Genomic DNA, 13,987 nt, shown 5'->3' with positions numbered 1-13,987 from the left:
GTCCAGTAGTTTTTGAGCCTATTCATTACAACCAAACAAACAAAGTTTTCCTCTTTATAATATTAGTGTAGATATAAACTATTTTTTAAATCTCTGTGTATTTGAACTCATAATCTTCATTTATAACATGACTATTCTTAGTTAAGATAATGCAACATTAACAAAGAAATATACTCTTATTATTCACAATCACTTTTGTAAAGGAACTATGGAATGTTATCATGTGGCCCTGGCATTGAACTATTGTATATTGTGGTTAGTATACATACATTGCATATGGTAAGGTACAGACAAATAGGCAAGTTATTATTATTTATAAGAGAAAGGTGTTTGCTGCTTAAGTTATTCTAATACAATAGAGGTCTCGATTGCGAAAGAACGTCATTGGAATGATAAATATAGCAATGATCTATATTTCTTATCGTATATCTACATCATTTTATTCATTACATTCTTAAATTCATCTGATTTTTTGTATGAGTAAATACAATATATTTTAACTTTGTTTTTTTTTGTTTGCACTAAAAATATCCAATACTACGAGAGCTAAAGAGCTACACATCAGGTACAAAGAAGTAATTACTGAGAAGTATAATACGAGTACTATATTTATGAAATTTATTTTTGTCCTACATCAACCCCGACAGAACCGGCACAAATAGTAAGTAAAATGTAAATATGCAAACCAAACGTTAGGACTGTCTAAGACTGATATCAATAAAAGCGTAACCTAAATACATATGAAAACAAATTAAAAATAAACTTACCACTTCAAGAACATTCCGCAGTGCTCCATCCACCACTTCCTCCGATATAACGACAGTCCCCCCCTCATTGCCGATACCCCCACAGGTGCCTATCCTAAAGAACACCGGGTCACGGACCTTCGCATGGTACATCAGCTTTATCACCTCGTGGAGGAGAATACCCACGGACGGGATACCCATTCCATGCTGCGGAATGTGTGCATCGTTAAAATTAAAACGCTTATAAAGAACAGTTATCAAAAAAAAACTTAATCGCTTTCAAAATGTCAAAACTAGACCAAACTTAAATGGGACCACCATGACCATGGATTTAATTTCAACTTTGATTGTTTATCAAGGATCGTTGACAATCACCTATCTTCCGATCAATTTAATTTCATATTGAAAAGTGATTTTAGTTTTTTGAAAATATATAATCAACTTACCTACATAGGATTTTGAATAGTAAATCAGAATGAGGTTTAGTTGGTCTACAAACTTATTGCGTTTTTTTTTAATATGCCTATCGATTTATATTAAAGTTTAACCACATTGTAAAAAAGTTATACACTGTGGTTAAAGAGATCTTTGTGGCTACGCTTCAATACTCCGATAACTTATTCTATCTATCGTAGGAATAATACCTACAAATCTTTATCTCTCAATTAATGTCATCTATAAATTAATGCGAGCGTTACAAATCCAATACCAAATATGAGATAACACATCAGTTTGAAGTAGAAATTTCCTTTTACATAAGCGCAACCCACATCATCAATTATATCAATTGTCTCCGTACAAAACATGAGTCAGTTCCTTAGGGAACAGTATTACAGTTTAAAGCAATTGAAGATACATACAATAACAATTACTGTGTTCAACGTTATGTAACAATTATGTTTAATGTAAATGTATTGTTTACGCATACCAACTTGTTACTTTTACCGTATAAATTACTTCTGGGCCATTTCCCAGGTATAGCATCTTTTTATATGGAAATCGGGATTGCTGATAATTTCTTTATAAGTGTAAATAAATTAAGTAAAAACTTACACTTATAGACAGTACAGGCCCAACTTTGTACATAGAGTAACGATACGAAAATTGGCTTATATCTTGAAGAGTGGTTCCACAGGGCAACTTGTGTCCGATTTCTGCCATAATGTTATAAGCGAATTGTTCCATACGCTTTGGAGTACCACCCATACATACGAACTGAAATCAATATTATTACGTTATAAAAACGCAAACGTTTTCAGACAAAGGATAATGGATTTATTAACTGGCTATGAAGCCAATACAGTTTTAAAGCGCAGCACTTATTGTAGACCAGGTAGGTAATTTTGTGTTTAGCTAAAAAATAGTTGAAATTAAAAAGAATATTAGTTAAGTCTGTGGATTGATCTGTAATCATAGCATTAATATTACCTTAACATCCCCAAACATCTCTACGAGATCATGGGAACCACTTCCCAGGGCCAGATGGTACAATATATCCTGATCCATGAGTTCGATGTTCGGGTTGCGAAGGCGAACCGAGCCATCAGGATATCTGCGAAATTAATTTCAATTGGTATTTAAAAAAAGCAGTGAGAAGAGTAAAGAAGCAGTGGTGGCTCAGTGGTGAGAACCTCGGACTTCAAAATCGATAAGTTGGGATTCGAGACCGGGCGAGCGTGCAGGAAATAAATTGATTTTTCAATTTATCTGCACATGTGGATAACATCACCACTGCTTAAAACGGTGAACGAAAACATCGTGAGGAAACCGGCATGTCCAAGAATCAAAAGTTCGACGACTTGTGACATGTAACCCGCACTTGGCCAGCGTGGTGGATTATGGCCTTAACCCTCATAGGAGTCCTGTGACCCAGCAGTGGGTACATATATGAGCTGATGATGATGTTATATAAAACTTTTAAGGGGTTATCCATTAGTAACGAGAAAAGGGGTGTCACCTAATGTAATGAGGATGAATTGGATGTTTCGACAAAGATCATTTTTTTAGTGTAAAAAACGAGAATTTTTTTAATCTTGATCTTATCACTTTTAAACATCTAAGCACGGACATCCAATAAAAATATAGGTCCTGAAGAATATATTCACTGGAAATAAGTACGAGGAATTCACGATTACTAACTACAGTAAGAGAGGCGAGTTGATACTGAAAACCTAAATATAGGTTTAAAATCGCAGAAAACATTTGATTTCAATCAATCGATATTTCAATTTTCACAGTTATTTAATTTCAGATAAACGTGTTGCTGTTTGATGAAGATTGATCGCGATAATTTCAAAATACTCATTGGTTAGTTACAACAACCACATGCTGTTATTCTGATTTCACCACTAATAAACTGCACGTAAAAATACAGTTGCGTGTACATAATAACCGTATTAATAGTTGTTAGGTCTTATAACAAAATGTGCGTTTATTTTAGTAAGTTAAAGTGTTCCTTTAAAACAAAGATAACAACCTAACAGAATCCAAATTGTCATTTGAATCGTTTTGTAGATATTCCTCTTCATTATCGTACACCTTTCTGTGTGGATGGTGAGAACCGTGTGACAAAGAGTAGCCTTGTGAGGTCGAATGACAGCCGTTTTTCTCACCGTTGTGGTCCTCGCAACCACTCAATACTTGCACACCATCGATTGACATTTTTAAATTAATAAACTGAAAGCATAATTTAAAATAATAACAAAATATAAAACCAATAAAATAGGCAGAACTTAATAATAGGAAAAAAAAACAGAAAGAATAAACCTAATGAAACTTATTTTACTATGTTTAGGCGGAGTTTTTATCGTGTTCAAGTTATAGACTCCATGTCCCCATTCTTTTTGTTGTTTATTTTATCTATTTCTTTATTGTTTCAAGCTTTAATTGTGAATATTTCGAGCATCCTATTGCAAAAATTTTGCAAAATTATATAGCTATGTAAAAAAAATTTTTTACAACAAATTATTTATATTTCAATTGATATCAACAAAGGTGTGCCTGAATTATTAATGTGAAACTGTAACTGCAAGCTCGATAAGCAATAGAATCAACTTGGCAAGAAGTATTATAATTAAAATTAGAGATTCATTGCTACATTTTCTTTTTTTCTTTTAAAATGCGGTTATATATCACGCATTCTTCATTTTATATTTTAAAATTGATAAAAAATAATTTTTGCTCTTATAACATTTAAAGCAAATGTACGCTGAGCAGAAAGATTTTAATAAACAAAATAAAAAAAAAACATTTACCAAAACTAAAACATTCAGTGAGATTAATTTACGAGACCTCGTGCTATAATACTATATATTTTATATAGAACTATATTTTTCAAACTTACTTTACTAAAATAATAACACAGCAAGATTTATAAATAAAATAAAATAAAAATAAATAAAATAACTTTTATTTTACTTGTCCTACTAATTCTGGGGAAATAAATAGACAAACTAAAAATAAAACAAACATAAGATACTAAAATCATACTTATAGCTACATTATAATTGCAAAATAACCATTATGTATATATTACTCACATTTTATTTTAATAATCCGTACAGAGCGACACACTACATTTTACAATAAGGCGTGTAGTTACAAGAGCTCTACTAAATGAAATGTGGTTAGACGACTTATACTTATACTCGTATATTTAATCACAACGAAGTGTGAACCATTCATTTTAAGCCACCTATTACGATCTCTCTAGTAATACTGCCCTAGTACGTACGTATTGTTTTGTTTCAACCTTTGTTGATCGAAAGATCGACATAAAAATCTTCTCGATCAGGAATCAAAACAAATTATTATTATCACCATAATCTCAACGAAGCGCAAACGGAAAAAACCGGTACATACAAAGTGTCAAAATAGGGCAAATGTATGAGTATATAGCATTATTATGATTGGGGTTTTGTATGCACACAACTTAAAAAAATTGATTTCCACATAATTTGTACATAGTTATTCTGTGATAATGTGCTTATTTTTACGACATTAGGTAACTACATAGTTATATGGCGCCTCAATAGGTAAAATAAAAAAACCAAAAAAGAAGTGTAGGTACATTCCAACCAATTGCGCTTATTGCACTTCGCTGAATTTAGTTGCTAAATATAGAAGCAACTTTAGAAATAAGAAGCTTCTGATCACGCTGTCCTAAATTTAGATACTGAATCAAACAATGGACATAATGAGTTATTTAGAATCAACAGATTCAGAAATTATCTCCAAGTGGATTCGAGAATATTTTACATACCAAAAAAAACTGTTTATTTGTAGGTTTTATGATTTTAAAATTCAGTTCCTTTTTTGAACGTTTCGAATATTTTACAGCGAGCGTGGTCACGGGGAGACAATTGTTCAATCTAATAATTTATCTTACAATGCACATGTGTCTATCTTATAATGCATAACCGTGTTCTATAATTAGAATATAAAATTTTAAATTACACCTCCAGCGGTCTGACATCTCAAATAAATAAACACAACATATCGATAAAAATACTTGAATTAAAATGGTATTAAATCATTCAGAATTAGGTCACACCATAAACGTTACCTACAGTTATACATGTCTACGTGTGTTGGTGAATTTAAGTACTGAATACTTTTTTATTTATTACAGCTACATATCTATATACATACCTATATTATGCTATCTATGTAATATTCTTGAAGTCGTAAATATAAGCCTTTGTCAAGTTATACAACACAAGTGTCCTATTACCTATCTATAATCTTTTGAATTAATCTAGGTTACTAGTCAAATGGGGTCAAGTCAAGTTCACCTAGTTTCAGGAAACAAAATAGGCGTCTGGACAATCCTGATGTTTACAACAGCAATCCTATCTAACGTTTAACCTTTTAGATACATTGCACCTTTTTAGAACATTGCAAACGTTGTCAAAATCATTTAGGTACCTAAGCATATTATATAGTTTTTGCTACGCTACGTCTTGTATATAACCCTTAATAGATAACAACACGTTTTATACGAAATAGCTTGTTACACCTTAATAACTATTATTGTAATTGACAATTCAGTCTATAACAAAAGAGTAGTCTGTATGAGATGATTTTTTCAAACATCGAAAGTTTTTGAAAGATTTAATTCAACATATTAAGTACAAAACAGCAATATTAAAATATCCGCGATACTCACTCGTCACGAAGTTCATCAGTATCGAAAGACATCGTGGGCACGCACTGCACTTGAGATTATTAGATAATTCTTGAACTCAATGCCTAACAGCGGATCGATGAGCGACTGGTGGCTGAACTGCTGCGCGGTTGACGCGAATGGTACCGCTTCCGCCCAATCTTGTCTGGGCGCGGACCGTGCGTGAAAAACTTGCGCAGTGGTATGCGTAATTGTTACGGTAATATGATGTACTACAGACTATAATTCAATCTAATCGCAAAAAAAAAATGTTCACTTCCTAGCCTAATCTCTGAACTGATAATTTTGCCAGTGATTAAACATCAAATTCACGTTGCCGGTAATAATGCGGATTTTATCTTTCACTATCACAAAATCGATTAGGCTGAAATTTTGCGTTATCTAAATTTTAGCATAAATATGGATTTATGTGGATTATTGAATCAAATAAAAAGCAAAGTCAATGCATAACACTTTAATATGATTAATTTTACACAAATATACGATATATGAGCACTTAGGTTGATAGTAAAAGATCAAACAATTTTAATTACTAACTTAAATGAAAAGTAAAATACCTCCCTTTAAAGTACCGGGATACTAGCATACACGAAAATAATTCGATAAGAGTCTTACAAATCAATTAAGAAAATGACTAAAGCTTAAAAACGCAAAGTTGCTAAGAACATAATAGATATTTACATTAACGGCTGTTAATGAAGCTGGATCATTTTTGTTTGGATACTTAATTATTAAACATTAATGTACAGATTAGGCACACTTAAAGTTTGAAAACGAAATCTAGATATCTGGCATATCCATGCCTACATACAATACATTAAAATTTGCACTTAATTCATCATACCATCAAAATATATAGATCACTTTGAATATATTGTGAATAATTGATTGAACAAGTTATTTAGTCGACGTAGAGTTATATTATTGACTAGGAATTTCAATGTACATTTAAACGAGTCTAAAACTAATAACCTATTCATTAAAAATAAGAATATGTAGATAGTATGACAAAGCGTTATCATGATAGACTTTAACCAGTACCGAGCTGCTATTGCACCTAGGTACAGAACTGTTTAAAATATCGTACATATCGTCATAGTATAGTCATGTGTAAAATATTTACATTGAGAGTAAACAGCAATAAACTCTATAAACTATGTATTTCGATTGTACCTTCTCTCATATGCAGAGATTTTTTTAATTCGATAATTCAGACCAAGTACCTACTTCAAATGTATGTCAAAAATACTGCTCCTAGACAACAACATTCGAAATAAAATCAAAGGTTTTATAGAGATATAAATGTTAAAATAAACATACATTTTTGAAATATTATATAACGGGAACATTCCAGATTAAAAGCCTTTCGAGTGATATATAATTACAACCACGAGACCATTGAAACAATATGGAACACTACACTTAAGTCTTAGATTGCATACATACACCGAATGAAACAATTTTTTTATCAATTTAGACTTATAAGAATCCACCCTAAACATACTATCAAAATATGTGGTTTGCCGATGGAATGCGTTTGTTTATACGGGTTAATTCAGAAAAATTAAATAACAGCATGTTCAAATCAAACAGTGTTTCTTCTATTTTTATTTTTTCGCTGCACTTCGTATGCAATAAATTGCACGTTATTTTCTGGGAGGATTCTCAAATAATATGTCCCTTAGTCAATCCCTCTTACCTTTTTGGGAATCATAAGTTTAATTTTATATTAATTTTCATAAACAACTTGTCCACACCAACCCAAAAAATGTTTTATGGCAAGAATGGCGAAAACGAACAAACGAATGATTTAACATCCATCAGAATAATAAGTTTATGAAAAATAATTGTATCTTTAATACTGATTCCGATTGGAAGGATGACTGCCGGCAGCTGTATTATTATAATTAATACCAAGTAAATTAGAAAATCGAAGACATGTAAAAATTGCAGCGAGAGAAAAACTAAATTATCAATCAGTCTAGAAAAATAGATATGCACACTTTACCTACAAACGTAATCTCATTGTTGGCACTGGGCTGTGGAATTTGTCGTAAGTCATAAACTCACGACGTATACGGCATCCACATACACCTGTTTACTTAGAAAGTAAAGCTACCTAAGTAGTAACATTTTCTAGATTTTCTATAAAAGGAAACAATATGGAGATTAATACAAATAGTTTTTCCGTGGGAACACTGCATGTGGCTCTTTGTAATTGGGGTCGGGCTGGTTGCGATATCGTCGGGCGATCCATACGGCGAATAACTGTAAACATTAAAATATCAAACATACAGGTTATTTTGAGACCTTTCGATAACACGATAATGTAATTATTCAATAATCATACCTATCAAAAACATATTGTTAACGATAATTTATTTGAATGTAAATTTGTTTTGCTTTGTAATACTTTCAGGACTATGTACATTTGTTGCTATATAGTCTATATTGCATGCAAAAAAAATCCATTTCCCACTAAGTATTTTTTAAAAATAGGATAATTGAAACTATAGAATTATCGTTTTCTTAGAATAATGTTTACTTATACAAAACAATTAAACTCGAAAGATTGTATGTATGAATGTATGTATGTAGGTATGTATGGATTTTTCACCCAAAAACTACTGAACCGATTGCAACGAAATTTGGTACGTAGAAAACTGGACAACTGGAATAACACATACGGCTACGTCCTACGGCATACAGACTTACGCGGGTGAAACTGCAGAGCGCATCTAGTATAAAGATATATAAGAGTACAAAGTTAATGACGTAACAAAATTGTAAACATTGACACTATTTACGTATCACGAATTCAAATAAGGTTAAACTGCGCACATCCACTATCTTTCAACAATGAGATAAAATTATCAAAACATTGCGTTTCAATTTAATAAAACTTCTAGGGTAATAATTTATCGATAACGATGTAATATTGAAGTAGAAAAATACACTCATAATAATAATAAACATTATCTAGTCAATCAGAAGCTCACATGCAATAATTTAATGTTAGTGTATAGTTTGTTAGTATTAAATAACTTTATACTTAATTTATAAATGAGAAACTTAACAAAAAACGATGACCGCAAGTTATTTTTACATTCGCGCTTCCTCAGTCAAATAATTTGTTGGGACAACAACTTCAAGTTAAAATTATTAAGCATGACTATATACATCACTAAAGTTAACAATATTTTCTCCACGTCAGTAACATATATTAATGTAAACATAAAACATAGACAAATCAATAATAATCAAGTAAAGTTGCATTTCTCATGCCATCAGCTAAATACAATTCCTCATGCATTTTAGCAGAACTAAAAGGGTGCAATGGCAAAAAAGCGGTGCTGTTAATATAAATGCATCAGCAGGATATCAATCCACCTTAGATTAGTCCACAGAAACCATTCAAAGAAATGCGCTTGGGTTAGCACGAGGGTCCTTCTGATTGCGATACCTTACTGTCAACCACACACCAACAAACTGTAAACGAATCCAACATTCTGTTAACCGAAAGTATTAATCACCAATATTTATACCAAATATAAAATTAGCACTTCGCAGGGGTGCAATAATACATGATATATACATATAAACCTTCCTCTTGAATCACATGTTGCGTAATTTTCAAGAACTAAGCATACAGACACACGGCGGAATGCGACTTTATTTTATACTGTGTACTGATTATAACAATTTCTTTACTGGAGATTGTATGAATTAAAACCTTCTGTGAATAACATTTGTATCACGCAATCTTTACATTTTTTAAATGTATAATATAATGTTCAAGGTTTGTTTCTTCCTTTCAATATTTTTTATGATGTATGCACTAAGAACTCCCCTAATAATCTTCTGCCAACAAACAAACATTCAACTTATTTTGGATTATTTTTTTTTTATATTAAACACCCTTTCCCAATAAGTGGCCTAGTTATTAATTGCACATTAATTAGAAAATGTATTGGTTATAAAAATCTTAGTTTTGGTATTCTCATACAATAATACTACCTACATATTGATAATACTAAAAATTTGATTCATGTGATGAATAAGATAAATAAATGTTACTTATGTCCAATTAATTCATTCAAAGAAAATGATATGATTAAAAAGTCACTTAAAAATTTTGTTAGTCACAAACAGAAAATGTTATATACATACTTCATAGCATTTTAATACAAAGTTAAATGTTTTAAAATTATGATTCTTTTTAAATTAACAACGAGTGGTCAGAATAATTATACACTTCTCAGGATTCAGCAGGATAGTGAACAGCTGTAAGATATTAGATGAATCCTGGCTTGTTAATTTAATTTCACTATTTTGTTTAAATTCATATACTCATAGATAGAACAGAATCTACTAATCTTTTTCATAATTACCTCAGTAAAACTGAAGAACAATCCTATTCCACCACAGAGCTTGAAAGCATAATCAATGGTCTCCTTCAATTTCTCCATACAAGGTTGACACCTACATTCGTCTGTGACAGTCCAACCATCACAGCAAATTTTCTGTAAATTATAACATTCATAAATATATAATATTCCACAATCATCCATGCAAAATGTTAATTTATACCATAGACTAATTTTTTTTTTTTTGCTTTTTTTAGATGCATTGAAAAGTAAAGTAAGTAAAGTTTATTTATATAACAAAGGCATTTTATAAGACTGACATTACAGATTTTATTTAAGCATCTAAATAATATTAAAAAATATAATTACTACACAACCTGTGTAGTAATTATAATATATGTAAGTATTATATCAGTTTCATCTAGGAACATATTCTAGATTCTATAATGTACATTATTATTTCTATAATATAAAAAAAAAATATAAAAAATCCTTACATCAACAACATCGCAAGTAGGATAATCCACAGTTGTATTGGGTGCAATAGTCCTGCTCTTGAAACTGCAACACTGGAACCTTTCTTGCACCTGCGCCTTTGTGTCAAGATCAACTGTGTTCCAACCCTGTACAAATATCATAATAGTAGGAATAAACTGGAAATAATGAAACCAGCTGAACGCTTTGGATAGTAGCACAAAGTATGAAAGGATTCTATTACAGTAATTGTTGGCCTTCTTATATACTTAATATTTCAACACATGCAATGCTCTGCTCTGCATTAGATTGAGCAACTGCAATTTTTTTTGTTAAAAAAAATAGTAACACAAATTATTATATTAACATATCTCTCTATGACCCAAATAGTGATACAATTACAAATATGTAATAAAGACAACAAAAAATACCTGTTGTGCAAGCATCTCTTGCTGGTCAGAATTAACACCAAGGCAGGCACAAGCTATTGAAAATTGGACTAAAAACAGAAGGAACAAAATCACCATGTACTGAAACATCATTAAGGAAAACTATTACTTGTGTATATTTGTAAATCACAATGTATAGCAAGATAAGGTTTTCCTGACTGTTGGGTTAATATTAAGTCTCATGAATTGAAGTTTATATTTTATATTTATAGTTACAATAACTAAAATATTGTCTAGTAGAATAAAATGCTTATCTTGAGCATTATGTTGTTGTATATATATTATTATTTTTATTAAAAAAGGATACAAAGAAGAGCATAACTTGATGATGCTTTACAGCTCCTGCTAATCCCAATAATGAAATCAATATCAGTAAAATGCCACAAGCCATTATTCCTCCAACTATTGGCAAAGTTGTGAGGGATGAAGCTTGCCCATACACAGCTACTGATATAAGTATGGAAGCTACGACCTATAAAAATTTTAAATACACAATTTAATATATTTTTACTAAAACATGCCAATTATATTATGAATTTAAATTCTTTCTTACCACATAAAGTATATTCAACGCTATTAAAGCATTTTTAGAACAAGTAAACCCGCCACACATTTTGAACTTGACTTTCACTTATTTTAAACAATAACTTTTGCTCTCCTTTGTTAGATCACTTATGTGGAATAGAGGTGTTTTTTAAACATATTCTGTTGAAACTGCCAGAAATTAGTTTATTACGCAGGGAAGCCAAAACTTTTAAAATCTTTTAATTAAATTGTATTTATTGATTAGTTATTTATAGGCCAATATTATCGAAATTAATGACAACAATCGCTTGCCTCGTAACTTGCAAAAGTAAATTTGGCATTTCTCAAATCTCGACTTTCAGCTGATTCGATTAGTGTAGTATATATCTGATTTAAATTACCGGTTTTTATACACATTTTGCATGCACAACACTAAGTGGTCTAAAAAATTTAAGCGCTTATTACACTTCACTGAATTTAGAGTCTAAATTCAGGAGCAACTAAAAGTGATATCATTTTAAAATTTAAATTCTTTTATGTTTTGAATACAAGTATCTAATATACTATATATTTAATCAGATTGTTTAGTGCGATTGCAAAGTTAATTTATTTATTTTGCTAGATGATAGCTCGGACAACAACCACCTCTAAACAACTAAACAACAACAAACACTAATAATTGCTATAAATATAAAAAAATAAACCATACGGTTTTATCTGCAAAGCTTTGCTAGAGAAAATGAAAAATTTCCAAAACTTATGCACGAGGCTACTGAAATAAAAAAAAACATGATTATTTCAAAACAAAAGATGGTTTTAGGTTTTGTAACACATAGAAATTGGAATCCTTTAATTAATATATACTATTATTTAAAGCTGAAGAGTTTGTTTATTTGTTTGAACGCACTAATCTCAAGAACATTATAAATGCATATTATAAATGCGTAAGTAACTCTGCCTGTCTGTCTGTTACGCTTTCACGCCTAAACCAATAAACCAATTTTGATGTAATTTGGTATGAAGGTAGAACTGAACTTGTTAAAGGACACAGGATAATTTTTATCGCGAAAAAAAGGGTAGAAGGAGTTGATGAAAGCCATATAACCGAAATCCACGCGGGCGGAAAGCTAGTAGGCTATATATGTAACACCGGCGAGGACAGGGCGGACCCCTAGTAATGTATGTTTTGTTCTGTCTTACTCCTTTCATTTATGAAAAATAGATGTTGGAGGACACTTAGAGGTATTACTACTATTATCAAGCGGATATACAGAGGTATGTATATTATATTCATGAGAACAGACAAAGATATGTATATTATACTCATGTATATTACATACATGAGAATCGGTCCAGCCGTTTCGGAAGAATGAGGTAACTTACTTTGTAATATATAGAAGAGAATCTCCTGTCAAATATACCACAGAATAATATCAGCTCATCGTATCAACTGGCAAGTTACAATTTTGGTGAAGATGTTGGACTTATTATTTCAAACCACCAGGATCCGTTGCCCCCTATGACATAAAAAAATAAAAATAAAATAAATTTACCCATCTGCTCTTCATAGTACGTTAAGCGTTTATACATTCTTGTTCGCTATTTGCCTCGTGACTCAACAGTATATTTGACGAAATATTCTTATGCACAACGCCACGGACATCTGTTCATACCTTTGATTACGCCCGTAAAAGCGATCCTGGTACGAATGCGCGATACTCAAGGCGAATAACGAGTGTAATCATTATTCACCTCTAAACAACTCGCTATTTATGCGATTGTGTAAATACATGATCGTATGAACATTTTATAATATCCTAAATATTTAACAAAATATTTTTCAATCAGATGTATTTGGTTAATAAAATAAAAGAGCTAGAACAACTAGGAATGTACTCCATCATTATTTTTATTACAAAAACAGTTCATTATAACAATGAAATATTTTAGCGACTAGTAATTAATATATGCTGGACGTAATATACTAAACAGGACTGATAACTTATAAATCTATATTAACGAAAATAAACCATATTGCAAAGCTTTAAAACATATTTTCAGTTATACAATACAGAGGATTATCAGTGCCATCACCACATGCCATGTGCCACCTGTGAGTGTTCAGTCCTGTTTATATATTATGTCCATAAATATATATATATATGACTTGTTTGTTATTATTCACTTGAAGTTTCACCTCTGTGTTCTTTTATAATATTTTCGAAAAATTGTTTCCTGTGA

At 31.0% G+C, this 13,987-nt stretch overlaps 3 protein-coding genes across 8 annotated transcripts in view; all 3 read right to left on the bottom strand.

The window, feature by feature from the left end:
• Positions 1-6,066, bottom strand: part of LOC119834188 (uridine phosphorylase 1-like) — an 11,372-nt gene extending 5,306 nt beyond the window's left edge. For 3 of the 5 annotated variants that reach the window (XM_038358497.1, XM_038358498.1, XM_038358495.1), the window contains exons 1-5: positions 4,286-4,423; positions 3,223-3,422; positions 2,175-2,298; positions 1,800-1,961; positions 768-953 (exon numbers count right to left, since the gene is read on the bottom strand). In XM_038358497.1, coding sequence (XP_038214425.1) covers positions 768-953; positions 1,800-1,961; positions 2,175-2,298; positions 3,223-3,407 — 657 coding nt within the window. In that variant the 5' untranslated portion in view covers positions 3,408-3,422; positions 4,286-4,423. Of the gene's footprint in view, positions 1-767; positions 954-1,799; positions 1,962-2,174; positions 2,299-3,222; positions 3,423-4,285; positions 4,424-5,913 lie in introns of those variants that run through there. The other 2 variants (XM_038358496.1, XM_038358499.1) reach the window with 2 other exon arrangements.
• A 304-nt stretch (positions 6,067-6,370) lies between these two features.
• LOC119834469 (tetraspanin-13-like) lies at positions 6,371-12,106 on the bottom strand. Of its 2 annotated transcripts, XM_038358840.1 has the most exons (7): positions 11,775-12,106; positions 11,529-11,693; positions 11,204-11,302; positions 10,796-10,921; positions 10,323-10,454; positions 9,322-9,420; positions 6,371-8,199 (listed from the first exon to the last, which is right to left on the bottom strand). In XM_038358840.1, exons 1-6 carry the CDS (start codon positions 11,832-11,834, stop codon positions 9,346-9,348), a joined length of 657 nt encoding a protein of 218 aa, XP_038214768.1. In that variant the 5' UTR covers positions 11,835-12,106; the 3' UTR covers positions 6,371-8,199; positions 9,322-9,345. The 2 variants fall into 2 exon arrangements, with proteins under 2 accessions (XP_038214768.1, XP_038214767.1); XM_038358839.1 differs by lacking the exon at positions 9,322-9,420.
• A 1,584-nt stretch (positions 12,107-13,690) lies between these two features.
• Positions 13,691-13,987, bottom strand: part of LOC119834628 (transmembrane protein 177) — a 25,417-nt gene continuing 25,120 nt past the window's right edge. The window contains exon 5 of the mRNA XM_038359047.1: positions 13,691-13,943. Coding sequence (XP_038214975.1) covers positions 13,924-13,943 — 20 coding nt within the window. The 3' untranslated portion in view covers positions 13,691-13,923. The remainder of the gene's footprint in view (positions 13,944-13,987) is intronic.

Source organism: Zerene cesonia, chromosome 19 (assembly GCF_012273895.1).
Source record: "Zerene cesonia ecotype Mississippi chromosome 19, Zerene_cesonia_1.1, whole genome shotgun sequence".
Lineage (NCBI taxonomy): Eukaryota > Metazoa > Arthropoda > Insecta > Lepidoptera > Pieridae > Zerene > Zerene cesonia.
Note: the sequence above shows the minus strand (reverse complement) of the source record. Positions and strands in the feature narration are given on the sequence as shown.

What these genes read in the sequence shown, in the direction of transcription:
- LOC119834469 (XM_038358839.1), bottom strand. Translation starts at nt 11,834, where the DNA reads ATGTGTGGCGGGTTTACTTGTTCTAAAAATGCTTTAATAGCGTTGAAT. An exon ending in CGTTGAATATACTTTATGTG is followed by an intron (nt 11,694 to 11,774) that starts GTAAGAAAGAAT and finishes AAATTTTTATAG; the next exon opens with GTCGTAGCTTCCATACTTAT. An exon ending in TGTTCTTCAGTTTTACTGAG is followed by an intron (nt 8,200 to 10,322) that starts GTAATTATGAAA and finishes TAATGTTTACAG; the next exon opens with TTATTCGCCGTATGGATCGC.